The sequence below is a fragment of the Bos javanicus genome, chromosome 8 (genome assembly GCF_032452875.1).
Source record: "Bos javanicus breed banteng chromosome 8, ARS-OSU_banteng_1.0, whole genome shotgun sequence".
Classification (NCBI taxonomy): Eukaryota; Metazoa; Chordata; class Mammalia; order Artiodactyla; family Bovidae; genus Bos; species Bos javanicus.
The window spans coordinates 1,587,307-1,612,577 of record NC_083875.1 but is presented as its reverse complement, the minus strand read 5'-3'; the positions used below and the strand labels follow the sequence as shown (position 1 = coordinate 1,612,577).

Below are 25,271 nucleotides of genomic sequence, written 5' to 3'. Positions count from 1 at the left end.
GTGGCAGTGGGAGGGCCCCAGGCTTGGCAAGGTGTGCAGCTGTGGCAGGAAGTCTGGGTTTGCGCACTACCGCTTCTGGCCCAGGTGCCAGGTCCTTGGCCTGGGCTTGCTCCCCACTGACATCACTGGATCCATGCCACGCCCCACTGTGGCCTCCGCATTTGATGAGCCCCGTTTTCCAGCTCGGCTGCGTCTCCCAGAACCTAATATGGAAGACCTCTGAGTCACGGGCTGGACCGCCTCGGCGGTTAAAAAATAGCAGAGCGTTTACTAACCACACTTGGCAACCAGCGCCCGTTCAAGGAGGCTGCCTGCTCCACAGCACCGCTGCCCAGCCTGGCAGCTCTGACCATAGCGAGGACCACCCAGTCCTGTGCATCCCGGGGTCCAGCGCATGGGACCTCCGAAAATCAAAGGGAAACCTGAAACGCTCTCTCTAAAGTATGAGAACATCACTAGAGCTCAACAGAGAAGACCAGCTCCTGACCAGGTGGAACCAGAGATTTCTGCAAACTTTCTTGAGGCCTGGCTTAGAGGTTACAGCAACTCATTAATTATCCTGTGTTTCCCAAATTATACTCTATCTGAAGGGTGTTATCTCCTGAAATATAAATCAGCACACAATGTTCCAGGAGGCTTGGCGGTACATCTCATTTTTGCTACATGGTGCACGGCAGTGAGTCTTGCGGCAGACACAATTCCCTTCCGGCAAGGCTGCAGGGCCAGGCTTAGAGGGTGGAGCTGGGTCAGTCGACACGGTGTATCTCCCTGGTCACCATGCACCATGAAATACATGCACAGCTAACACAGGTGCACATTTGTGTAAACACCACTTTCACCATCCTGAGGTAACGGGAACCTGAGGTGTTTGTGGAGCTTTTCTTTCTCACAGCCTTTTGCTGATGATGCACAGGCTGATACTCTGAACAAGAACATGGCACTTCCTGTCTGAGATCCAAGCTTTTCCTGGTCTGAGACCCGGGAACCGTATCCCAGAGTCCTCAGTGTTCAGTCCAGCTCCCCTGGAGAGCAGGCTGACGAGGGACAGAGGTGGGCGAGAGGCTGTTATCTCTGTCCCCATACAGCTCAGGGAGCCTCGGGGCATCTCAGCCAGCCTGCTCCTCTGTGGCAGGACAACAGAAACGGGGGCCAACGCCGGGGCTCCGGGGGGACAGCCGGCTGTGCACGGCCCGAGCCAGAAGGACCTGCTCGTCTGAAGACTGGGTCTCTGTGGCTGGTTCAGGAGGCAAAAGGGGGTGACCTGAGAGCGACAGAGCAGAAGGTCACAGGTGCATGTCTAGCCTGCAGCGCATCATCAATGAGGCAGACCTCCACTACGCGCAGGCCTGCGGGTGGCTCTGGCCAACACCAGGAAGCCCGGACGGTCAGCCCGACCTGTGGCTGCAAACACCGCAGCCTTCAGTCTATCTGCCGGGAACTGCAGTGCCCACAGGGCGTCCGTGACTCCTAATTTCAGCTGATGCCTGCTGGCAACAAAAGTGATTGTCTGGCTTTTTTTTAAATTAATGAAAATTGCAGAAGAGAAACTATTTGAAACCAGACCTAATTACACTGATGGAAGGATGAATGGATTATTTCAAAGTCAGAACAGGATCCAAAAGCCACTTTGTAAGAGACTCAAACCTAAGATTGAGAGCAGCCTCCCCGGACACTCAGCCTTCACTGCAGTGTCAGCCTGGCCGTGCGACTCTGGGACTGCACACAACTGCTCTCTTACGTCAAACGCAGGGGGCCATTATTGCTGCACAGCACAGCTACAGCACTCTTCACTATCAGTGTACGTTTCAAATACACCCCGATTACAGATTCAGGTAAAGACAGTAGTAAAACCGAACTCACTGGGGCACTGAGTAAACACTCAGGAGTCCAGTCTGATTATCCCTCTCTTTATTCACATTTCAGAGAAGTATTTGGCTTAGTAACCAGAGAAGATCAAAACAATGGGAGTAGAAAGAAAATAAACCCACAGGTAGAAGGAGCCCCAGGCAGAGGGGCAGAGCCACGTGGGTCCTGCTTGGGAGCTACAGGGGGTGGGGGGAGGGAACCCTCCCAGAGGCCTCCACAAGCACTGCCTCCCCAAGTGAGCCAGGGTCCGGAATTCTCAACATGTAACATTGGACTCTACCAGATCTGCCATGTGTGAGGAAGCCCCCAGGAAACCCTGCAGCCATGTGGGGTGCACACTTCCAATGGAGCAGCCCCCAACTCCACCCTTGTGGGGGGGGGGAGAGCTGAAAAGAGAAACCAGCAGGAGCCAGGGGACCGGCCCTCCTGCAGCTTCAGGAAGTCTTGGCTGAGTGCATGCGTCACACTGTCAATCTGTCCAGTGGAGCGCAGGACACCGGCCCCGCCCAGCACCCCTGCAGGGAGCACGAAGGTCCTGAACTGTGACATGAACGGGAGTCTGGCCTCATACCCAGCCCGGGGCCCCACACTCTCGACCTTGATATGCCTGTCATGGGTGGGGCTTTCCTCAATCTCCAAGTATCAACTCATTCCACATAATTTCTCACTCGTTGGTACCCTGGAGCAAGGATGCCCACTGGGGTAGAGAAAGTCTGGCAGCTTTGTGCGGGTGGAGGGCACTGGAGCGCACAGTGGCTGCGGAGTGGCTCTGAGGGGAAGCAGTACGATTCTATCTATCTGCAAGCTGACAACCCCGCCTCCCCCCAGCCTATGCAGGAAGAGGGGCCAAGGATGCTGAGCTTGGACCACTTCAGTCGCATCCCTGGAGGATGCTTCTGCCTTGCAAAGAGACCTGCGGGGTCAGGTACCACTTTCTCTTGCAAATAAAAGTTCCCCTTGGGGCATCCCTGGTGGCTCAGTGGCAAAGAATCCGCCTGCCAATGCAGGAGACACAGGTTGGATCCCTGATCTGGGAAGATCCCACACATCTCGGAGCAACTAAGCCCATGCACCACAGCTCCTGGGCCTGTGCTCCAGAGCCTGGGAGCCACAACTATTGGAGCCCATGTGCCCTAGAGCCCGTGCTCACGAGGGAAGCCACCAGAATGAGAAGCCCACACACAGCACCTAGAGAACAGCCCTTACTCTCCACAACTAGAGAAAAGCCTGCGCAGCAACAAAGACCCACCACACCCTAAAGATAATTTTTTTTTTTAAAGCTCCCCTTAGAGAGACGACACTCAGCCCCTTGTCCCCTGTCTGAGCACCTGACCCCACCTGCCAAGGCAGTTTACAGGTGCTGGTGCAGTGTGCGCGCACACTCTGTATGACACAACCGTGTGAACCCCGAGAAAAGCATGGAGGGCACCCGGATTTGCTTCTCGCTTGGTAAGTGCCTCAAACAGATACTTGTACACATCCTACACAAACACTTCCATGTATAGTTAAGAAGACAGGTGGAAAACGACGCTTTACCAGGAGAAACCACAAATTTCTCCAACTCCAGTTCTGAGTTAGTTCACCTGTGGTTTTACTGGACATGCTTTACTTCAATGGTCTTTCACTGAACAGGTTTTTCAGACCAGAACTTAGTCAGGTGACAGGATCTTCATGCCACTTTCCAACACTGGGAGTCCCATGTCCCCACTCTCCGCTCTCCTTTGGGGCAGGGCCACTCCTCCCAGGAATTATCTGTGATGACAATCCTGCAGCTCTGCTCAACTCCAACCTCCCGGAACACCGCACACGGCTGTTCACTTGCCTCCCGGTCACCTCTCTGGTCCAATACGCCATCTGCCTTTCCCTCAGGGCTGCTCCAACTCTTGCCCTCGCTCACTGCCCAGCAGGACCCTGGGCACAATGCCCCCTCATCACTCACATACCACCAATGCTAAGTGCAGCTAAGCTCACCTTCTAACTAGAGAATGAACGATGACTGCAAACCCTTCAATCAATTCCTCTGCCACCAGCTCACTGAGACCACAGAGCACAGGCACCACTCAGAGCAGTGAAGCTTCCTTCAGGTCCCTGCCAGACAGCAACACAAGAGTGCACACGGTTGAGAGCGGTCTCACAGTCCAGACTCGACCTCAGCGTTCCAGAGAGGAGCGGGGCTCAGGGAGAGAACCACCAACAGAAGGAGCTGCTGTCTCAGCTGCTGTATCAGAGCACCCCAGAGCAGGGAGCAATCACTGACGATCAGGGTAGGAGATATGCAATGACATTTCTGGGTCAGTGTGCAGAAGGTGGACTGCAACAGTCACTCAGCAGACACTGAACTGACCACCATCTACCAAGTGTAGGCTCCACTCCATGTAAGGCACACAGAACAGCAGACCTTCCCCTCTGGAGGTCCAGGGGACGGTGAGTCTCTGGGGTCCAGGACAGACCACCAGTCAGGTGCAGGCGCCTCTCCAGGTGACCATCATACCTCCTCTCGGCAAACACCCACTCCTACTTGCAGGCAAAGACCTGCTTCCTGCTTCACTGAGACAGGAAGACCACCCGCCCCTCCACCCACCCCCCTGCCCCACTGCTACACCTATCCATACTGCCCCTGGCCCGCGGACCCCACCTACTTTCCAGAACCACAGATGAGCCATCTATCTGAGGTGCTCGATGAGGCGTTCTGACCCAGGCTGTCCCTGTGTCTCTCCGGAGCTCTGGTGGACGAGGTCAAGCCCTTGGTCCACATGCCTGGGTGCCTCCCCAGGCACCTGGCTGGGATGTTAGGCCGAGAGCGGCTGCACTGTAACAACAGCCGCTTCTATAAAGTGCCAGGCCCTGCCTGGAGGAGCAACGCCGCCCCACTCACTCCCAGACTCACTCTGTCTGTCCACAGCCGCTCCTCCGCCTGTCTCCTGCCTCCCTGGACAGATGCCCAGCCTTGCAGCTGCTCCTTCCGCCGGGGTCCATCCCCTCCTCTGCCCCCAACCCCAGCACAGCACTGGCTGCAGCCCTGGATGGTTAGCTCACTTCGTTTATGGCTTGCCTCCCATCACTAGGGGACAAGCTGCATGAGGGCAAAGGTTTTGCCTACTCAGGTGTCCATGTGGGTCCTGACTTTCTTCCCAGAGTCCAGCCAGGGCCTGGGGCTTGGGAAGTGTCCAGCAAGACCTGTCCAGCCCTGTCTCTGCAGACCTGCTGGCTCTGGGTAAACTCTTACCCACTCACTTGCATCATTTTTAAGATGGAGATGCTGACAGTATTTACTATGTGGGATTACGGTGAGGATTAAATGACATAAAGTATGTTACACACTGTGGCACACTTTCTGGTAGGAGGTAAGTGCTCAATGGTATTTACAATATGGTTATTCAGAATATTATAATTATACAAGAGCATTCAAATTATCTGAACCCAGGAGAAATTTGTTTGGGACTTTCGTGCACTGGTATCAAAAATGAATGAGTGAATGAATAAAACACCTGGGACTTTTCTTTCTTTTATTAAAGATTCTGAACCTGACTTCACAGACACTGAACGCGCAATCCAGCAGTGATGATGCGCAGGCTCTAGAGGAAAGATGTTCACAGTAACGAGGTCATGTCGACCATCAGGCAGCCCCCACTGACGGGCCATCAGAGGAGGGCCCGGCCTGCCTGGTGGACCACTGGGCTCACCGTGCCCACCCACTCTGGGGCCAGCTACAGCTATGCCCCCCCACGCCCCCAGCTCTGTGGCTCCAGGGTGGGGTCTCTGTGGGCACAAGGGGAGGATGAGAGGAAATGTGTCTTTCTAGGTGCCTTTATCTTCGAGGGTTTAAATGGAGAAACAGAAGGTGGGGGCTGGCCACTGTTGCTGGAATTAGAATCTAGAAAAAAAATAAATCAAGTCGGAGTTCTGAGTGCATTGCCCACAAACCTGTGTTATCTATGTGGCTCCATGCTATGGTTTCACTAACAAAGCAGAATGATCTGACCTGTCCCGGGAACCCAACCACAGGGGACATGGTTCCACCAAAGAGTTTTCAGAGTTCCCAGTGAAGGATTTACAGACACACATTCCCCACATAGCCCATCCTAAAGTGGACGGCGCTTACAGTTCATGTGCCACGAAGAGTGGGCCAGCGTGCACACTCTGTGCCCAGAGGTCCAGGGCTCCTCCTTCCCACGGGGTGTGGGCACCTGGTCCCCATTCTAGACAGCCGGCCACGTGGCCCTCAGGGTCCGGAGAGTGGTAGCTGGCTCCCCAAGTTTCCTTCCTCCCCCAGCCACAGGTGTCAGTTCTTTTTAACATGGTTTTGTATGTCTTATCGCTCTGTTTTGAAAACGTCTATGTGGAAAAAAATTAGAAAGTTTTACCAAGAACTCCTAAACTTTGCTCATTTCTCTGGCTGACACACTTGGCCTGCAAAGGGCAGCTTCTCCCTCAGGAGGAAATCTTTCCCATCAAATAAGCCTTTCTGCTTTCCCTAAGTCCAGGCCACGCTGACACCAGTGCCTTCCTTTCCTGCAGCGGAGGCACTCTAGCAGCTGGGCCACCGTGCACCAGGTGGGCTGACACGGAGCTGCCGTGAGCAAGCACCCGCATTCTCAGCCCACCTCCTGGTCCTTGGGATCCACACACGCAAGTCAGAAGGGCAAAGGTCACCCATCACCATCAACCGTAAAGCCCTGCCAGCAGCGCAGATGTCCTGGTGAGGGGGAAAGGGCCTTCCGTGATCGGGGGCGGGGCTGCAGAAAGCCATACAGGGCACTGGCGTCAGCAGTCGTCTCTCCCTCTTGACCCCTCAGGCCTGCCTTCCTGCTGCTTCCCCTCCTGCCTCTCCTACAAGCCCCAGCTCTTGCTCTCTCCTGGAGGAAAGGGGTCTCACCCAGCACCTCTCATCCTTCATCCTTCCACACAACCTGACCAGAGCTGCCCCAGGAGACAAACCTGACCGAGTGCAACCCTGCAGGGCATTTCCAGAGCCAGCAACCTGGGAAGCAGAGAGGGGAAGGCCCCAGGCCCACTCTGCGTCCACCAGCTTGCATCTTTACGATCTGGTGGCATTCCACTCCCCGTGTCTCTGAAGAGCTGACATGCATGAACGCAAGAAGATGTTCACACGAAAATGTGCTCAGTGACATACTTTTGTAGTGTATATTCAGTGTCTACTTCCCTCATTTGCTTGAAGAAGAGAATTACTTTGCCACCTAAAAAAGAGTAGGCAGCCTGAGAAATAAACCTCCGTTGCCCAGTGTCTATCTGGATCTTCTGAAACATGCTGAAAAAGCACATTACACGTTGATATGAAACTGTTTACATGAAATACACACAAAGGAGATGGCGATGTCTAAAACATATCTTCATTGTTCCGAACGACTGTGAATGGAATCTGGAAACTGGGGGAAGAAAATCCACAATTGTTTGGACAGTCAATAGTTGTGTGAATGAATTAGTAACTTTTTAAAAATAATGACTCCAGCATCTTGAGCAACATAGACTCCTTGATAATTTCCAGGAAATACTTCATAAATCAGTAATAATGAGTGATTTTAAATATAATGGAGTGTAAGACTTACTACGGTCTACGGAAAATATTTTGGGAAAAAAAAAAAGGCACTATTTTCAAGAGTAATACAAAGATCACAGCTCTTGAGAAAATAACACAATAAAGTTTTTCAAGATCAAGATCAATGCAACGTGGTAGGTGGCATTCCACTGGTACTACAAGAGTCAACTGAAACCCAGAGCCCACAAGCCTATAATGAAGCGCCGCAGGGCTCCTTTAACTAGGACACGGACCCATTGTTCCCCAAGTCGGTGTCCTCACCTGGGAACTCTCTGAGTGTGTACTTATTACACCATTCCATCAGGCAGGCTACTGACCAGACCAGCTGTCGGAGTATTATGATTCATGGGTTTCACAGCCACAGAAGACAAAGTTGTGTTATTGTCAATCATCTACTCCCAAGTCTTCACCCAGAGCACAGAGCGTTCACACAGCCAACAAGATAGTGAGGCTGCTCACATGCCTAGTTTCTTACTAAGGGATGTGGTGTGGGCCCCAGGCAACATCCCCTCCTCCCTCGTATTCAAAACACAAAGTAGACTAAACACTAAGTAACTCTTATTTTGTACAAAATAAACAGAATAAACAAAAATACAGCTAAGGGGTAAGTTGGAAAGCATGTTGATCATATATGATTACACAGTGGGTATCTATTTCTGATACAGTCACTCCTTTGAGTGACTCCTTGGTCACTCCAAGGCACAGGGTCGCCTACTTTTACTAAACCAAACCCGGGAGAACAGACCAGGGAAAAAACAAAATTCAGTCAAACCTCTCATCACTAAATCAAAGCTCACCAGCTTTTCAGGAGAAAAAGCCTTTCGTTGGTGATGAGAAAAGTCAGTAAAAAGTTGATGACTTTGTATTGTGTTCAGAAGCAAACCAACATCCACTCCCTGGACGACCAATCCTTCCTCAGGCAGTGGCAGTTACTGCGACAAGACCCTTCATAATACCAACCAAGAATGTGTTCTCCAGGGCAGAGCCCAGCAGTGTCCGAGGCCCGAGGACCACTGCGAGCCGGGTGTGGGGGAGGGGTGGAGGGGTGTGGAGGTGAGGGGGGGGGGAGGTGAAGAACGGGGGGAGGGGTGGAGCAGGATGGGAAGGGGCGGCCCTCCCCGCGCACGCCACCAGGGAGACTCTGCGTCTTCCCGCCTCCCAGGCCAGGGTGTGTCCACTCTGCCCGTCCCTGGGACCCTGGGACCCCAGATCTCAAGTAGCCCGGGCTTGTCCAGGCTCCTGGAGACCCAGTTCAGACGAGTTCGGAGTGCAGAGAGCCCGGCTCGGCTGGGGCCTCGGGGCGTCCCCTGGCGAGCACGGTGGCTCCGGACCCAGCACACTCGCCGCCCACAGCCTCACCCCTCTCCGCGGGGAACCAGACCTGGGCGGCGGGGGTTCCTAAGCTCCAAGCGCACGGCTTCCCGACCCCGCGCCCCCGGCCGGCCGGCGCCTCCTCCCTAGACTTGGGACTCTCGGCGCGCCGGCGCCTGCAGAGAGCAGCGTGAAGAGAGGGCCGAACTCCCCCGGCCGCCCGCGGCGGAACGAGGTCACCCGTGCCCCCTCCCCGCAGGCTGCCCGCGGTCCACGGCCGTCCCCTACTCTTTGGCCCCGATCCTGTCCCAGGCGCCCGGGCTACGCTCCGCCCGCAGGGCCGGGAGGACTCCGCGGGCCGCGGCGGGCTGGGCCCTGGGCTGCCGCCCCCCAACCATCCCCTCTTCCCCGTCCGCAAGGCCGCCCTACCTGCCGTCCGGCTGCGGCTCGCCGCTCCGGACCCTCAGAGCCACGGGCCCAGGACCCGCGGGCAGCGCGCGCGCCTGCCGGGGTGCCTCCGGAGGCCGGACGCCCCGCCCTAGCGCCTGGGCAATAAGAGTCTGCGGGGAGGGGGCGGGGCGGGGCGGGGGCTGCGCTGGTGGGGAGGGGAAAGAAGGGGGCGGGAGAAGAGGGCGGAGGGGAGTGGTGGGGAGGGGGAGAGAAGGGGGCGGAGGGGAGAGAAGGGGGCGGAGGGGAGGGAAGGGGGCGGAGGGGAGGGAAGGGGGCGGAGGGGAGGGCCCGGCGGAAGGCAGCCCCCCAGCCCCCGCGCCCCCCGGGTCGGCCCCGAGTCCGGGGCAGCACTGGGACAAATGGGCTTTCGGGAAACTTCCAGGAGTAATGGATAACGGGAAAGAATTCCACCTTTTTTCTAAGCCAAGAGGGATGTCGGCTGCCTGCCCGGTGATCTGCCCCAGGTTTTTATCTCCTTTATGAGCGCGGTTAGTCCCTGGGCTCCGGGCACATTCCAGCGCCCCGGGCGGGGGTCCAGGGTTCAGCCCCCAGCCATCAGTGCCATCAGAGTCGGTGCCGCGCGTAAACCCCACAGTACAAAGATCGTGTGGAAGGCTTCTTTCTTTTTGAAGGGGGAGTTCAGTTCGGGGATACTTTGTAGGCTTGCACGAATCCGTTCACTCTGTTCGCTTATCAATGAGTAACTGAATTCAGGGCCCTGAGGGTGAGAAGCGCTGGGCGGGCCGGTTTCGCAATGTCTCAGGAACGCGGTCCCTGTCCTGTGATTTCTCGATCATAAACTTCTAGAGGCCCCAAGTCACTTGGTTTAACCCAGTACGCAGGGATTTCTCTGGAACTGTTTCCAAGGAGGAAATGGACTCCTAAACTCCAGACTTCCTCATGTAAAACGTGTGGCTTTTGGTGGACTCCACCCTAAAGCCGAGTGGGTGTCTTCTCCTGTCACTAACCCAGCTCAGGACCCTGGCTCTTGGCGTCCCTGAGCAGTTGGGTCAGCAGTTATTTCTGGCCTGTTCCTCCTACACAGCACCCGCTGCTTGACCATCAAAGCCACAGCTCTCCTACTAACGACCAACTCTCAGAAAAACGAACAGATGAACACTAACGGTTCACAGTTGCTGAACATCCAGGGGTGCCTGGCCCTTTATGCAAAATGAAAACGCCAGTCATTTCCATCTAGGTGTGCAGGCCACTGGCCGTGGTAACTGGTCCAGTAATCCCATCCCTGTCTTCACTATTAATATGGAACAATAGGGTTTCTGGGTTCACAGACCTGAGACAGGAACTCTACCGTCTCTCTCTCCCTGAAATAAATGATGTTTAGATTAAACACGATGTCTGTAAGATACCCAAAAAGGACATTTGCCTGTGATTGAACCCTCAGAGATAAAACACTCTGTTAGAGGGTGCAATGTTCTTGTTCAGACTCCCGCTGGTGCATCTCAACAGTCAATGCACAGATTAGAGCATCACTCACAGATGAGTCTGTAACCTACAACACATTGTAGCCATCTTTCCAGGTCTACTACACAACTTTATTCTCTCTTGATTTTTGCAAGGAACAGACGTAAAAACCACAGGACGTCACTGTTATAACTTTGCCTTTCAACTTTGGTGTGCTCATTCCCAGGCAAGTGGCTGTTAGGGATACTGAAATGATACCTCTTGTGTTCTGCAGGGTTTTCTCGAAGGCTGGAGTTGACATTCTGAAATGGGAGTTAGGACTTAGTGGTCTGTGCCATTTTAACTGTGGAAGTCTGGAATTTAAATTTTTTTTCATAGTAATGGGATCAATTTGATGAACTTTAAAGCTACAGTTCTTAAATGTTATGATTTTACGATGTAGAAGTCCATTCTCAACACAGAATTCTTTTCTGTTAGCACAGAAAGAACATAATGGATAAGCCTCCTGTGTGCTGTGCTGTGTTTAGGCGCTCAGTCGTGACTGACTTTGCGACCCCATGGACTGTAGCCCCCCAGGCTCCTCTATCCATGGGATTCTCCAGGCAAGAATACTGGAGTGGGTTGCCATGCCCCCCTCCAGAGGTCAGCATGAGTCACCACCAAAGAATTGATGCCTTTGAACTGTGGTGCTGGAGCAGGCTCCTGAGAGTCCCTTGGACAGCAAGTAGATCAAACTAGTCAACTGTAAGGAAAATCAACCCTGAATACTCATTGAAAGGACTGATGCTGAAGCCAAAGCTTGAGTATTTTGGCCATCTAATGCAAACAGCCAACTCATTGCAAAAGTCCCTGATGCTAGGAAAAGACTGAGGACACAAGAAGGTGTCAGAGGATGTGATGGCTGGATGGCATCGCCAATGCAATGGACATCGGTGTTGGGCAAACTTCAGGAGATGGTGAGGGACAGGGAGGCCTGTTGTGCTGTAGTTCATGGGGTCATAAAGAGTCAGACACAACTGGATGACTGAATAACAACCACCACCACCTCAAGTGTTTCCCTGGCTTGGGAGAGTGTGTAGGATGGATTAGACCCACAGGGTTGGTGAACTGCCTGAAAACATCCATTCTGCTCCTGTCTGGAGGCAGCATGGAAGGGTGACCCAGAGATCTACCACCACTGCCAACTCAGGAGCCCAGAAACAGGGACCAGTTTCTACTTCTCCGAGGTCCAGCAGAACTGAGAACGGAGTTTCAGTTCTGAGTTTCAGAACTGAGAACACCGAGTTTTCAAATGCTCTCAAATTTTTAAAGTTTCTATGCGTGCAGCGGTGGAGGCATGGGTACATCTTAGCGATCACACTGGCATGTCCAGGATTTGTGACAAGTGTTATCAGTGCTGATAGGAGTGCTGCCAAGCTTGAGAAAGAACACGCCTCCCCTCGTGCACACTGAGACCCTGACCAGCAAGCTTCTCCTTAGACTTCCTCCTCACTGTCCCTGAGCTCCAGCTTAGAACTGTCTGGCGGTGAGGCAGCAGGAAAGGGTAGAGAACACCTGTATCCAGTCTCACCTGGAAGGACTGTATCTGGGAGCCTCACTGTCTCGCCTGGGGGCGGGGGAGCATCTGGCCGAGTCTCCTTTAGAGTTTCCATCTCCAGGGTCACTTGGCACACTTGGGCTCAAACACCTAAGCTTAAAATGTTCAGATTTAATCTGAGATGAAGTAATGTGCTCAGCTGTCTGTCTGGAGAGGAGTATGGGGCAGTGAAGCTAATCTTTCAAACTATTTTTTTTTTCCTTTTCATATTCTCATAAAAAGAGTAAAGTGCAGGTGTTTAAAAAGCAAAATGGCAAAAGACACCTAAAAGCAAACGGCATCCCTGAACAAACATGATCCTGTTGGAGGGGCCGACTCCCAGGTTCTCTCCAGATGCAGACACAGAGCTCTGACTGCTGGCAGGCACCACACGGCCCCTGTGTCAAACACACTCAGAGCTGGGGCTAATGCTTTACCAAGTGGATACGGTGCCCTCTCACAGAATGTCCACTGGAAAAACTACCACAAGTCAGCACTCAGCTGTGTTTTTCTAACATGTGAAACCAAACATCTCTATTTCCCTTCCTTTTATATACATGGAGCAGTAAAAGAATGTGAGTGTATCTTCGGGTGTTTTGCTTAAAATAATATTTCAATGAAAATTACCCTAACCTTGAGATGTTCTCAGAAGATTCTTGGCCAGTGGGCTGGCGCATCCTCTGTTGGGAAGTTTTTGCTATCTATTTCCTCCCGGTGATGGATGGTGAATGAAACAGATGTTCTGATAGCAATTCAGTATAAGGGTCTATTTCCACTCACTTCTGGTGCTTTGATATTATTTTTAAAAACCTGTTCCTTTAGCTCTTGTTGAGTTTTTAAAACCTACAAGATCTTGGCTCCATGGCCCATTTCTTCAATTGCAGATATTACTTTTGCAAGGAATTCCAGATATGCTCAGCAAACAACAACAGACTAAGAAAACAGCAGAGCAGTTCTAGATTGTGACTGATTTGGGTTCCAACTATAATAGTATTTTGGGGAAAATGTTTCTGAGAGGAGAGTGCTTAAGACCAGCCTTTGTTCTATGCATGTTTAAAATGAGCACCTTTAAGAAGTCTTGGACCACTTTGAGTTTGGACTCTTTGTAATTAACTACATCATTTAAGAAACATATGTTTCTGTGTCAACTACCAAATTATTTTAATGAAAGTAAGAAATATTTAAAAACATGGATCTCCTCAAAAGGCTAAGCCCGTGCATTATCTGACCATGAACATGGACCAGTGGGGTAGAGTGAGGGCACAACTCCAAGGACAATTCATACTTTCAACATAAAAGCAGGGTAATGTGTTCCAGCGGCCAAGAGCTTTCTGGCTCTTCAGGTTGTATGTAAATTTTTATCAAGGGCAGGAGAAAGGCTGGGGGGAAATACATGGGGCTGTTTGTACTTGTGTAAAAGTGACTGGAGCCCAGTGGACATGAAATACCATGTGAGCGGGACCGTGGCTGCCAGAAGGGCTGCAGTCGTGGAGGTTAGAGAAAGATGGTGAAACTGGAAACAGAAGAACAGGCTGAGCTCGCCTCCTGAGTACAGGAGGCCTTGAACCTGCAAAGGATTCCAGGCAAATCACAGAGGCAGACCAGTGGGAGCCACGGTCCCTCCTAGGCCATTGCTGTGACCTCAAACTCAGAGTTCTCATCTGTAAAATGATGGAAAGGCATTTCCCTTGGCTTGCCCTTGAGAAGATAAATGAGATCCTGCCTGGGCAGCCCCACCACAGTGCTCGGTAAGTGGGTGGAAGGGACTGGTTTCTTTCTTTTTTTTTTTTTTTTTACAAAATGAAGCCTAGTTTCTTTTCTTTTTTCTTTCATCTTTTTTTGTTTTGTTTTTGTTTCTGATTTTTACAAAACACAATACTTAGGAACAGAGTAAAAAGTAATAATCTGATACCATGCCAGTCATTTCACACATAGTCTCCCATTTTTTCTGCTTCTTCAAGCCATGGGAGGTCTGGCTGTTACCACACGCCCCTTCATGGAGGAGTCTGAGCACAGAGAGGCCAGGTAACCTGGCCAAGGAGACAGAGCAGGCCAGGGCAGAAGGAACAGCACAAACTGTTAGCTCTAGAGCCCACACTCCAGGCCGTCTACCTCTGGAGTGAACAGTACGTGTGTGTGGAAGGTCCGTCAACAGTCAGGACTCCATAATCTCCATCAGCAAATCCTTCCTCTTTCTCACTGAGTTGTACCGTGCACAAGAACGTCTGCTTGGCCTGCCATGGCTCAGGCAGTTCTGAACACGTCCTGCTGCACTCAGAGAGTCTGACTCACTCCCCCCAAGTGCCCACTTCCCAGGCAGAGCAGCGGCTCTAGTGGAGTCACCCCTAGATTCCACGGGGTTACTGAGAGGAATTTGCCTTTTTCTGTGATTCTGCTGAGGAAATGACGAAATACCGCAGTCAACTGGCTGGTCAGTTTAACTCCATCCTGCATGAGAAAAGCCTTCAGCTGAGTCCTAGAGACGTAGTCACTGACAGACGCGGAGGACACAGCGTGGCACTGCGCATCCGTTGCAGGGGCAGTTTACGGAGTTACAGGTGAGACTGCTCTTAAAACCAATAATGCTGTGACACAGAGTCTTGTGTTGCCTTTTGTGCAGATTCCTCCGGATGCTTGGAAGATGAGCGGACCGGCCATCATCTGGCTTTGCTCCCAGAAATACAGGATGTCAGGCAACCTGGTCGCGGAGCTGGTGCTGGTGTTGGGGACCATTGAGCGCACAGGTGCAGACTGGGGCCACGTCACAGGAGGAGACGAGCCTCTTTCCCGAGCCCTGAAACGCCCCTCACCAAACCCCTCACTTCCTAAACCGGAGGGTCCGTCCAGTGCCTTGCATTAATAAACTAATCCTCTGGCTCAAATTCATGCGATTATGTTATCTGAAGTGCTTAATTATTTTCGCTTATGGAAATATGACTGGGTGCTGCAGTGAACGGTTTTCTAGCAGAGATTCCCAAGTACTAAGAAAACTGTTGGGATTATTTCATGGCACAGATCTCTGATACACAGAGAATGTTGAAACCTAGACTCTGGTATTGAAAGGGAATGAGGAGAGAGGGTGCAATATGGTGAAATCAAATACTCCAATTAAATTTGCTCTAAGAATAGAAATTTAATGGACACATTTTATATTGGAAAATCCTGACTGTATATTCTAAGACACTAGAGGAAACACTGGTAACATCAGTAATTAAATGACTTATTTTATCTGATATATAGTTTATGTGTTTGATCAGTAAACAACTGACTTAATCATACTGATACTGCCTGTTAGGGCTATTAAGTGAGTTATATTATATCATCTTGATACAACAAAGTACTAGATTTCAAGAGAAAAAAAGACTTTCCTCTATGATGGCACCCCACTCCAGTACTCTTGCCTGGAAAATCCCATGGGCGGAGGAGCCTGGTAGGCTGCAGTCCATGGGGTCGCTAAGAGTCGGACACGACTGAGCGACTTCACTCTCACTTTTCACTTTCATGCATTGGAGAAGGCAATGGCAACCCACTCCAGTGTTCTTGCCTGGAGAATCCCAGGGATGGGGGACCCTGGTGGGCTACTGTCTATGGGGTCGCACAGAGTCAGACACGACTGAAACGACTTAGCAGCAGTAGCAGCAGCATAGTAACTTCAGAAAGAGTTAACTGAATCTGAGGTAATTTGGTCACTTTATGGGATGATGTCAAGAGAGTCTTCAAAGAACTGAGTGTCCTGGCAGTGTTTTCAGACGGACTTGTCTTTTATAACAAGCAACGAATTGTGATGAGATGTGCACATGAAGAGTTGAAAGAAAGAAGACTGTGCTGAAGGAAGCTGGAGTTTAGGGCACCTGTTTAAAACTGTGCACACTGGTATATATATATATATCATTGTGTGTGTATCATATATATATTTATATATATATATAAAAATATATAACAGACAACCAACCAGGACCTACTCTAGAGCACAGGGAACTCTACTCAATACTCTGTAACAAACTAAATGGGAGAAGAATTTGAAAAACGATACATGTATATGTAGAACTGAATCACTCTGCTGTACACCTGAAATTAATACAACACTGTTCATCAACTATAACATAAAATAAAAATTTAAAAACATTAAAGAAGAGCCTCAGTGTTCTCAGGCATAAAATGAAGATATTGATACTATTATCTCCTTTGCATTATTGATGCAAAGATTAAATGTGTGAAAGGGAACACCTTTGAGAAGCTGTAATTTTGGACAAAAGTTGACGAAGTGAGATTTGAAAGCTTTCAAGCAGGAGAAGCAGGAAGACAGCATCCGCTGGGAAGACTACCGGCACCACTGCCTCCTTCAGATCAAGCCCTCTGCACTGAACAGCCTTGCTGGACACGGGTGTGTCAGTGGCGGGACCGGACACTTCCCAACCACGGCCGCCCTTGGCTCCTGAGTCCATGGGTGGCGACATGGATGCCGCCTTCCCTGTGAGCAGCTGATAGAGGGCTGGCCTCACTTCGGTGCCTTGTCCCCCTGTTGCTTGGGGAAAAGCACCAAGAAAAAAAGAAGTGAAAGGGGGCTAGTACTCCGTTACCACCAGGCCAGCCAAGGTCAGGATGGCCACTGTCTGTCACCTTGGGCAGGGCTGGCTCATGTGCCAGTAGGTACCCTGGCTCATGTCCTCCCACCTGTGGCAGCACACAAACAAATTTTAAGTTTTACGTACTGTTGAACTCAAAAGGAAGAAAAATGAATACATATGACTGTTACCATGCTAACTATGTAATAATAAACCTAACCTGGATTCCATCTATCTTTATGCTGATGCTGTTATAAAATTCAGATTTTTTTAATGGAGGAAGAGACCTCAAAGGCAGAAGCACCTGAGGCCCATGAACGTCCCAGGTCAGCCTGGTCACTGGTGGCTGCTGCTCATCTGTGCCCGGCACACGTGTTTCATTGGCTATAAATCGCGTCTGCCCCTTTGCCTGAGAGGGCTGTACTGTGTGCGAACCCAAGGCAGTTGGTATCACACACTTTTCAATAAAGAAAACAGGTCCTGTGTTCTCAGACTCTTTATCGCCTAGGTGGGAGACAGTCGGCTGTTAACAACAGGTGCTTTGCAGTGGCTCATTCATGTGGACGTTTCTTTTATGAGTTAATTAGTCATAACTCCCTCCTGAGCAAAATGCACATCTGGGAAAATAAAACTGCCCACTGAGAGTGAGTTACTGGTGCGTAGGTGGGGCACAACCATCCCTTAAAAGGCTTAATGAGAACCCTGATGCACTCAGAAGCTGGACTGCCAGAATGGACACCATCAAAAAAGCTACAAACAACAAATGCTGTGGAGGGTGTGGCGAGAAGGGAGCCCTCCTACACTGTTGTTGGGAATGTAAACTCATGCAGAACAGTATGAAGGTTCCTTAAAAACCTAAATACAGAGCTACTTATGTAACCCAAAAATCCCGCTCCTGGGCATATACCTGGAGAAAACCGTAATTAAGACACATGTACCCCGAAGTTCATAGCAGCCCTATTTACAGTAGCCAGGACATGGAAACAACCTAAATGTCCATCAACAGAGGAATGGATAAAGCAGATGTGGGACATTCACACGATGGAATAGTATTCAGCCATAGAAAAAAATGAAATAATACCATATGCAGCAACATGGAGAGACCTAGAGACTGTCATACTGAGTGAAAAATGTCAGACAGAAAAAGACAAATATTATATGACATCATGTATATATGAGATCTAAAAAATGGTACAAATGAAATTACTTGCAAAATAGAGCCATAAATGTGGAAAACAAACTTATGATTACCAGGAGGGAAAGGATAGGGAGGGATAAATTGGGAGATTGAGATGGATATACACACTATTATATAAAAACAGATAACAACCTACTGTATAGCACAGGTTGTTGTTTGGTTGCTCACTTGTGTCTGACTCTTTGCCACCCCTTGGACTACAGCAAACCAGGCTTCCATGTCCTTCACCATCTCCTGGAGCTGGCTCAAACTCATGTCCATTTAGTCGGCGATGCCATCCAACCACCTTGTCTTCTCCTCTTGCTTTCAGTCTTTCCCAGCATCTAGGTCTTTACTAATGGGTCAGCTCTTTGTATCAGGTGGCCAAGGTATTGGAGCTTTAGCTTCAGTGTCAGTCCTTCCAATGAATATTCAGGACTGATCTCCTTTAGGATGGACTGGTTGGATCTTCTTGCAGTCCAAGGGACTCTTAAGAGTCTTCTCCAACACCACAGTTCAAAAGCATCAGTTCTTCGGCCCTCAGCTTTCTTCACAGTCCAACTCTCACATCCATACATGACCACTGGAAAAACCATAGCCTTGACTAGATGGACCTTAATATCTCTGCTTTTCAATATGCTGTCTAAGTTCGCCATAGCTTTTCTTCTAAGGAGCAAGCATCTTTTAATTTCATGGCTGCAGTCACCGTCTGCAGTGATTTTGAAGCCCAAGAAAATAAAATCTGTCACTATTTCCATTGTTTCCCCATCTATTTGCCATGAAGTGATGGGACCAGATGCCATGATCTTAGTTTTCTGATTGTTGAATTTTAAGGCAGCTTTTTCACTCTCCTGTTTCACTTTCATCAAGACGCTCTTCAGTTCCTCTTTGCTTTCTGCCATAAGGATGGTGTCATCTGCATATCTGAGTTTATTGATATTTCTCCCAACAATCTTGATTCCAGCTTGTGCCTCATTTCACATAATGTACTCTGCATAGAAATTAAATACGCAGAGTGACAATATACAGCCTTGATGTACTCCTTTCCCAATTTGGAACCATGTTGTTCCATGTCCAGTGCTAACTGTTGCTTGTTGACCTGCATACAGATTTCTCAGGAGGCAGGTCAGGTGGTCTGGTATTCCCACCTCTTGAAGAATTTTCCAGTTTGTTGTGATCTACACAGTCAAAGGATTTGGCATAGTCAATAAAGCAGAAGTAGATGTTTTTCTGGAACTCTCTTGCTTTTGTGATGATCCAACGGATGTTGGTAATTTGATCTCTGGTTCCTTTGCCTTTTCTAAATCCAGCTTGAACATCTGGAAGTTCTTGCTTCACATACTGTTAAAGCCTCACTTAGAGAATTTTGAGCATTACTTTGCTAGCATGTGAGATGAGTGCAATTGTGTGGTAGCTTGAACATTCTTTGGCATCGCGTTTCTTTGGGAATGGAATGAAAACTGACCTTTTCCAGTCTTGTGGTCACTGTTGAGTTTTCCAAATTTGCTGGCATATTGAGTGCAGCACTTTTACAGCATCATCCTTTAGGATTTGAAATAGCTCAGGTGGAATTCCATCACCTCAAGTAGTTTTGTTTGTAGTGATGCTTCCTAATGCCCACTTGACTTCACATTCTAGGATGTCTGGCTCTAGGTGAGTGATCATACCATAATGGTTATCTGGGTCATTAACATCTTTTTTTTATAGTTCTTCTGTGAATTCTTTCCACCTCTTCTTAATATCTTCTGCTCCTGTTAGGTCCATACTGTTTTTGACCTTTATTGTGCCCATCTTAGCATGAAATATTCCCTTGGTATCTCCAATTTTCTTGAAGAGATCTGTAGTCTTTCCCATTCTATTGTTTTCCTCTATTTCTTTGCATTGATCACTGAGTAAGGCTTTCTTGTCTCTCCTTACTGTTCTTTGGAACTTTGCATTCACATGGGTATATCTTTCCCTTTCTCCTTTGCTCCTCTTCTTTTCTCAGCTATTTGTAAGGCCTCCTCAGACAACCATTTTGCCATTTTGCATTTCTTTTTCTTGGGGATGGTATTGATCACCACTTTCTGTACAATGTTATGAACTTCCATCCATAGTTCTTCAGGCACTCTATGAGATCTAGTCCCTTTGATTTAGGTCATACCTGAATGACCTAGTGGTTTTCCCTACTTTCTTCAATTTAAGTCTGAATTTGGCAATAAGGAGTTCATGATCTGAGCCACAGTCAGCTCCTGGTCTTGTTTTTGCTGTCTGTATGGAGCTTCTCTATCTTTGGTTGCAGAGAATATAATCAATCTGACTCAGTACTGACCATCTGATGATGTCCATGTGTAGAGTTGTCTCTTGTGTTTTTGGAAGAGGGTGTTTGCTATGACCAGTGCATTCTCTTGGCAAAACTCTGTTAGCCTTTACCCTGCTGCATTTTGTATTCCAAACTTGCCTATTACTCTAGGTATCTAAGAGCCATGCTGTGTTGGGCCACCCGAGATGGGCGGGTCATGGTGGAGAGTTCTGACAAAGCATAGTCCACTGAAGAAGGGAATGGCAAATCACTTCAGCATTCTTGCCTTGAGAACCCGATGAACAGTAGGAAAAGGCAAAAAGATATGACACTGAAAGATGAACTCTCTAGGTCAGTAGGTACCCAATATGCTACTGGAGAAGAGTGGAGAAATAGCTCCAGAAGGAATGAAGAGCCTGAGCCAAAGCAGAAACAATCCAGCTGTGGATGTGTCTGGTGGTGAAAGTAAACTCTGATGCTGTAAAGAACAATACTGCATAGGAACCTGGAATGTTAGGTCCATGAATCAAGGCAAATTGGAAGTGGTCAAACAGGAGATGGCAAGAGTGAACATTGACATTTTAGGAATCAGTGAACTAAAATGGACTGGAATGGGTGAATTTAACTCAGATGACCATTATATCTACTACTGTGGGCAAGAATCCCTTAGAAGAAATGGAGGAGCCATCATGGTCAACAAAAGAATTGGAAATGCAGTACTTGGATGCAATCTCAAAAGTGACAGAATGACCTCAGTTCATTTCTAAGGCAAACTATTCAATATCACAGTAATCCAAGTGTATGCCCCAACCACTAATGCTAAAGAAGCTGAAGTTGAATGATTTTATGAAGACTTACAAGACCTTCTAGAACTAACACTCAAAAAAGATGTCCTTTTCATCATAGGGGACTGGAATGCACAAGTAGGAAGTCAAGAGATAGAACAGGTAACTCTTAATACTGTGTAATAACCTATATGAGAAAAGAATCTAATAATGAGTAGATATATGCATATGGAAAATTCATTTTCCTGTACAGCAGAAACTAACATTATAAACCAACTATACTTTATTGACTATGCCAAAGCCTTTGACTGTGTGGATCACAATAAACTGTGGAAAATTCTGAAAGAGATGGGAATACCAGACCACCTGACCTGCCTCTTGAGAAACCTATATGCAGGTCAGGAAGCAACAGTTAGAACTGGACATGGAACAACAGACTGGTTCCAAACAGGAAAAGGAGTACATCAAGGCTGTATATTGTCACCCTGCTTATTTAACTTATATGCAGAGTACGTCATGAGAAATGCTGGGCTGGAAGAAGCACAAGCTGGAATCAAGATTGCCAGGAGAAATATCAATAACCTCAGATATGCAGATGACACCACACTTATGGCAGAAAGTGAAGAGGAGCTTAAAAGCCTCTTGATGAAAGTGAAAGTGGAGAGTGAAAAAGTTGGCTTAAAGCTCAACATTCAGAAAATTAAGATCATGGCATCTGGTCCCATCACTTCATGGGAAATAGATGGGGAAACAGTGGAAACAGTGTCGGACTTTATTTTTTGGGGGCTCCAAAATCACTGTATATGGTGATTGCAGCCATGAAATTAAAAGACACTTACTCCTTAGAAGGAAAGTTATGACCAACCTAGATAGCATATTGAAAAGCAGAGACATTACTTTGCCAACAAATGTCCATCTAGTCAAGGCTATGGTTTTTCCAGTGGTCATGTATGGATGTGAGAGTTGGACTGTGAAGAAAGCTGAGCACCGAAGAATTGATACTTTTGAACTGTGGTGTCAGAGAAGACTCTTGAGAGTTCCCTGGACTGCAAGGAGATCCAACCAGTCCATCCTAAAGGAGATCAGTCCTGGGTGTTCATTGAAAGGACTGATGCTGAGGCTGAAAAATACTTTGGCTACCTGATGCGAAGAGTTGACTCATTGGAAATGACTCTGATGCTGGGAGGGATTGGGGGCAGGAGGAGAAGGGGACGACAGAGGATGAGATGGTTGGATGGCATTACCGACTCAATGGACATGAGTTTGAGTGAACTCTGGGAGTTGGTGATGGACAGGGAGGCCTGGTGTGATGCAATTCATGGGGTTGCAGAGTCGGACATGACTGAGCGACTGAACTGAACTGAACTGATACTACAATAAAAATCAAAAAGACAAACAAACAAAAAAGCGGGACCTCCTCCTGCCACGTCTGGAGAATGCGGGAGGGCCAGGGTGAGGGCCACACAGGAGGGCTTCTCCTGACCTGTCTGCAGCTCCCAGTCTCCATTCAGTCACCACGCCTTCCAGACTCCCTACCCATCCTGGGTCAGGGGTCCACCTCATGTACAGAATCTTCTGCTTGTCATTTTTCAAATCCCGAAAGAGTCCCTTTTCAGTTCCAACTTGTTCATGGTGATAAGAGAGCACTGTGGCTACCCCCAAACACCTCTATTTGGTAAAAAAATGCCAAGTTTGGTTCATCGTAATCAGATACCTATTCAGACTTTATTTTTCAGCCTGAGTTATTTTATCTTTTCTAGCTTTATTGAAGTATAATTGATGAATAGAAATTGTACATGCTTAAAGGGTACAATGTGATGTAAATTTACTTTGTATAATGATGATCAAGCTAATTAATATGCCCATCACCTGAGTATATAACCCATATAACCCAAACCATTTGTGTGTCTGTGTGTGTGTGTGTCTGTGTGTGTGTGTGAACACTGAGGATGTGCTCTCTGAGCAAAATTCCTCTTACACCATGCTTAAATATAATCAATAATGGAAGACCTCATCTAGGCCTGCATCCTCTTGGAAACGAGGTCTTTAGGTCAAAGTCCCTTAATTGCACAGTCTCCTTGACTGGGCTAGATGGCCTGATCCTTAAGGCTGTCTCCAGCACCACGACTGTGGGACTAGGCCCCGGGTCAACCCACTCTGGCCCAGGGGTAGGACTTTCACAGCACCTCTTCCAGCTGGTGCTGAGGTGTTACATGAGGTGCTACACTTCTCAGTAAAAGTCCACTGGCCTTATCTTTATCTTATCCTCTAAATTGCATATTTGTTTATATTTTTAATCTATGCAATAACATAATGCATTTATGTATTTTACACATACACATATATGTATGTACACATAGAGAGAGCTCAGAGATACTGTGTGTTCAGTTCTAGACCTCAGTGATAAAGTGAATAGGGCAATAAAGTAAGTCCCATGAACTTTTTGGTTTCCCAGTACATGTAACAGTGGTGTTTACGTGGTAGAACAGTCTATCAAGTGTGCAATAGCATTGTATCTGGAAAAAAAATGTTCGTACCTTAATTTAAAAATACATCATTGCTAAAAAAAGCTAACATCTGAGAAGCAGGTGCCACAAGCCTTCAATTTATAAAAAGCAACACTCTATGAAGCATAACACAAGATCTGACTGCCTACACAAGATATTTTACTAAAGGGGATACATGGGGACCTCCGTGGGGGTCAACTGATTAAAAATCCACCTTCCAATGCTGGGGACTTGGTTCCGTTCCTGGCTGGAGAACTGAGGTCCCACATGCTGTGGGGCAGCCAAGCCCACGAGCCACAGCTCAAGAAACCTGTGTGCCAGAATGGAGACCCAGCACAGCCAAAAAAGAAAGAGATAAAATGGAAATAGAGGGCATACATGACCCCCCAACTTTGCATCCCATGGCTTTAAGGTATAAAGAAACACATAAGCAGCGCAATTTGCCAGGTGAAGTGTGGCAGAGGGTCAGCCTTGGGACACCACCTCTGGGGTCAGCTTCAGTATGACCTGGCTCAAAGACACAGAGCTTCAAACTTGCAAATTTCCTTGAGATGAGGTAGTGGGGTCCACTTTCCACTAGTTTGGGGAGGGAGATGGAACAAGTGCAGGTAATTCCTTCCAACTGTTCTGCTTTACAGGAGGTTCCTTAACTACCCCAGACAGCTGAAGGCCTGAGGGAGCCAGGAGCCTGCCCAGCCTGCACGTTACCGGAGTCTTACGGGTACAGCCCTGGGTCTGCTGTTAGGAACCTGGATGTTGTAGATAAGTGGAGAGGCCGACCTGCCAAATCTTTGTTCCTACTGATGTGGAAGGACCCAGAACCCACAAAAACACAGAGACATTAAATCAGTCCACAATGTTCGCTGAGATCCTCGCTCCGCAAAGCACAGCACTGTCAGACTCCTTACTGACAACATGTATTTCAACATGTGTGTGTCTGTCTTCCACATTTGTATTGACCTGGTAATTTTTGGAGCTGTTTCTGTATTTATCATCCTCCTATTCAAACTGAGAAATTACCACTTGGATACCTGGCTTCTTGAAGCCAGCGTTTTATTCTCTCAGTTGAAGTGGAACTTCTTTCTCATATCTCCAGACATTTTTAAGAGAAATGCCATCTACCTGGGACTTGCAAGCATGCCCTCCAAAGCTTTTATTCACACCTACTGAGGTAATGCAGGTTCACACCCAGGAGTTCAAGCTCCTGGGTGTGAACCCAATGTTTTCCCTTGTAGGCGTGTTTCTGGGCAGGTGATGTAACCTCTCTGAGCCTGTCTCTCCCCCCCGAGAAATGGGCACAGCAGTGCTGCCCCACCATGCAGTGTGTTGAGGACCCAGGGAGATGCCCTGTCGGCAGGCCCAGCACGCAGGGCGCGGCTGTCCACACAGTCAGCAACTCTCACGGTCACTGAGAAACATAGCCACACAGGAGCTTATGTTCCATGTGAGCAACTGGACGAAGCAACTGTTACGGTGTCACCTCTGCTGAGTCCGGAACACGGGTTACTGATGGCCAGCTGTTTAAGTCACCACAGCCAGGGGAAGGTGGGTAGGGGCAGCCAGTGGAACCATGATGGCAAAACACCCTCTAGAGACTCAGAGACACCGTTCACGCCAGCAGCGACTCCTCCATGAACTCAAGTGACATCGCCCATGATTCATGTCAACGCCTGTGTCTGTGTGTTCACACCTGCATGAGACAGGGCTGGACGAGATTACACCTAACGGCTGTAATTATTGAATAGTTACTGTAAGTCATCACAGGAATTTCCAT

At 48.7% G+C, this 25,271-nt stretch overlaps 1 protein-coding gene and 1 long non-coding RNA gene across 10 annotated transcripts in view; one reads left to right on the top strand and one right to left on the bottom strand.

The window, feature by feature from the left end:
• Positions 1-25,271, bottom strand: part of PALLD (palladin, cytoskeletal associated protein) — a 369,451-nt gene that overhangs the window by 65,996 nt on the left and 278,184 nt on the right. For 2 of the 9 annotated variants that reach the window (XM_061424899.1, XM_061424900.1), the window contains exon 1: positions 9,164-9,259. The exons of 5 other annotated variants lie outside the window; for them this stretch is intronic. Coding sequence is in view for 1 of the 4 variants with exons in the window: in XM_061424897.1 (XP_061280881.1) it covers positions 4,506-4,621 (116 nt within the window). In the remaining 3 variants the exon portion in view is untranslated. Of the gene's footprint in view, positions 1-4,505; positions 4,945-9,163; positions 9,271-25,271 lie in introns of those variants that run through there. 2 more of the 9 variants (XM_061424898.1, XM_061424897.1) reach the window with 2 other exon arrangements.
• Positions 9,323-15,068, top strand: LOC133252372 (uncharacterized). Its single transcript, XR_009737894.1, has 2 exons — positions 9,323-13,930; positions 14,803-15,068. It is a non-coding gene; the product is annotated as an uncharacterized LOC133252372 (long non-coding RNA).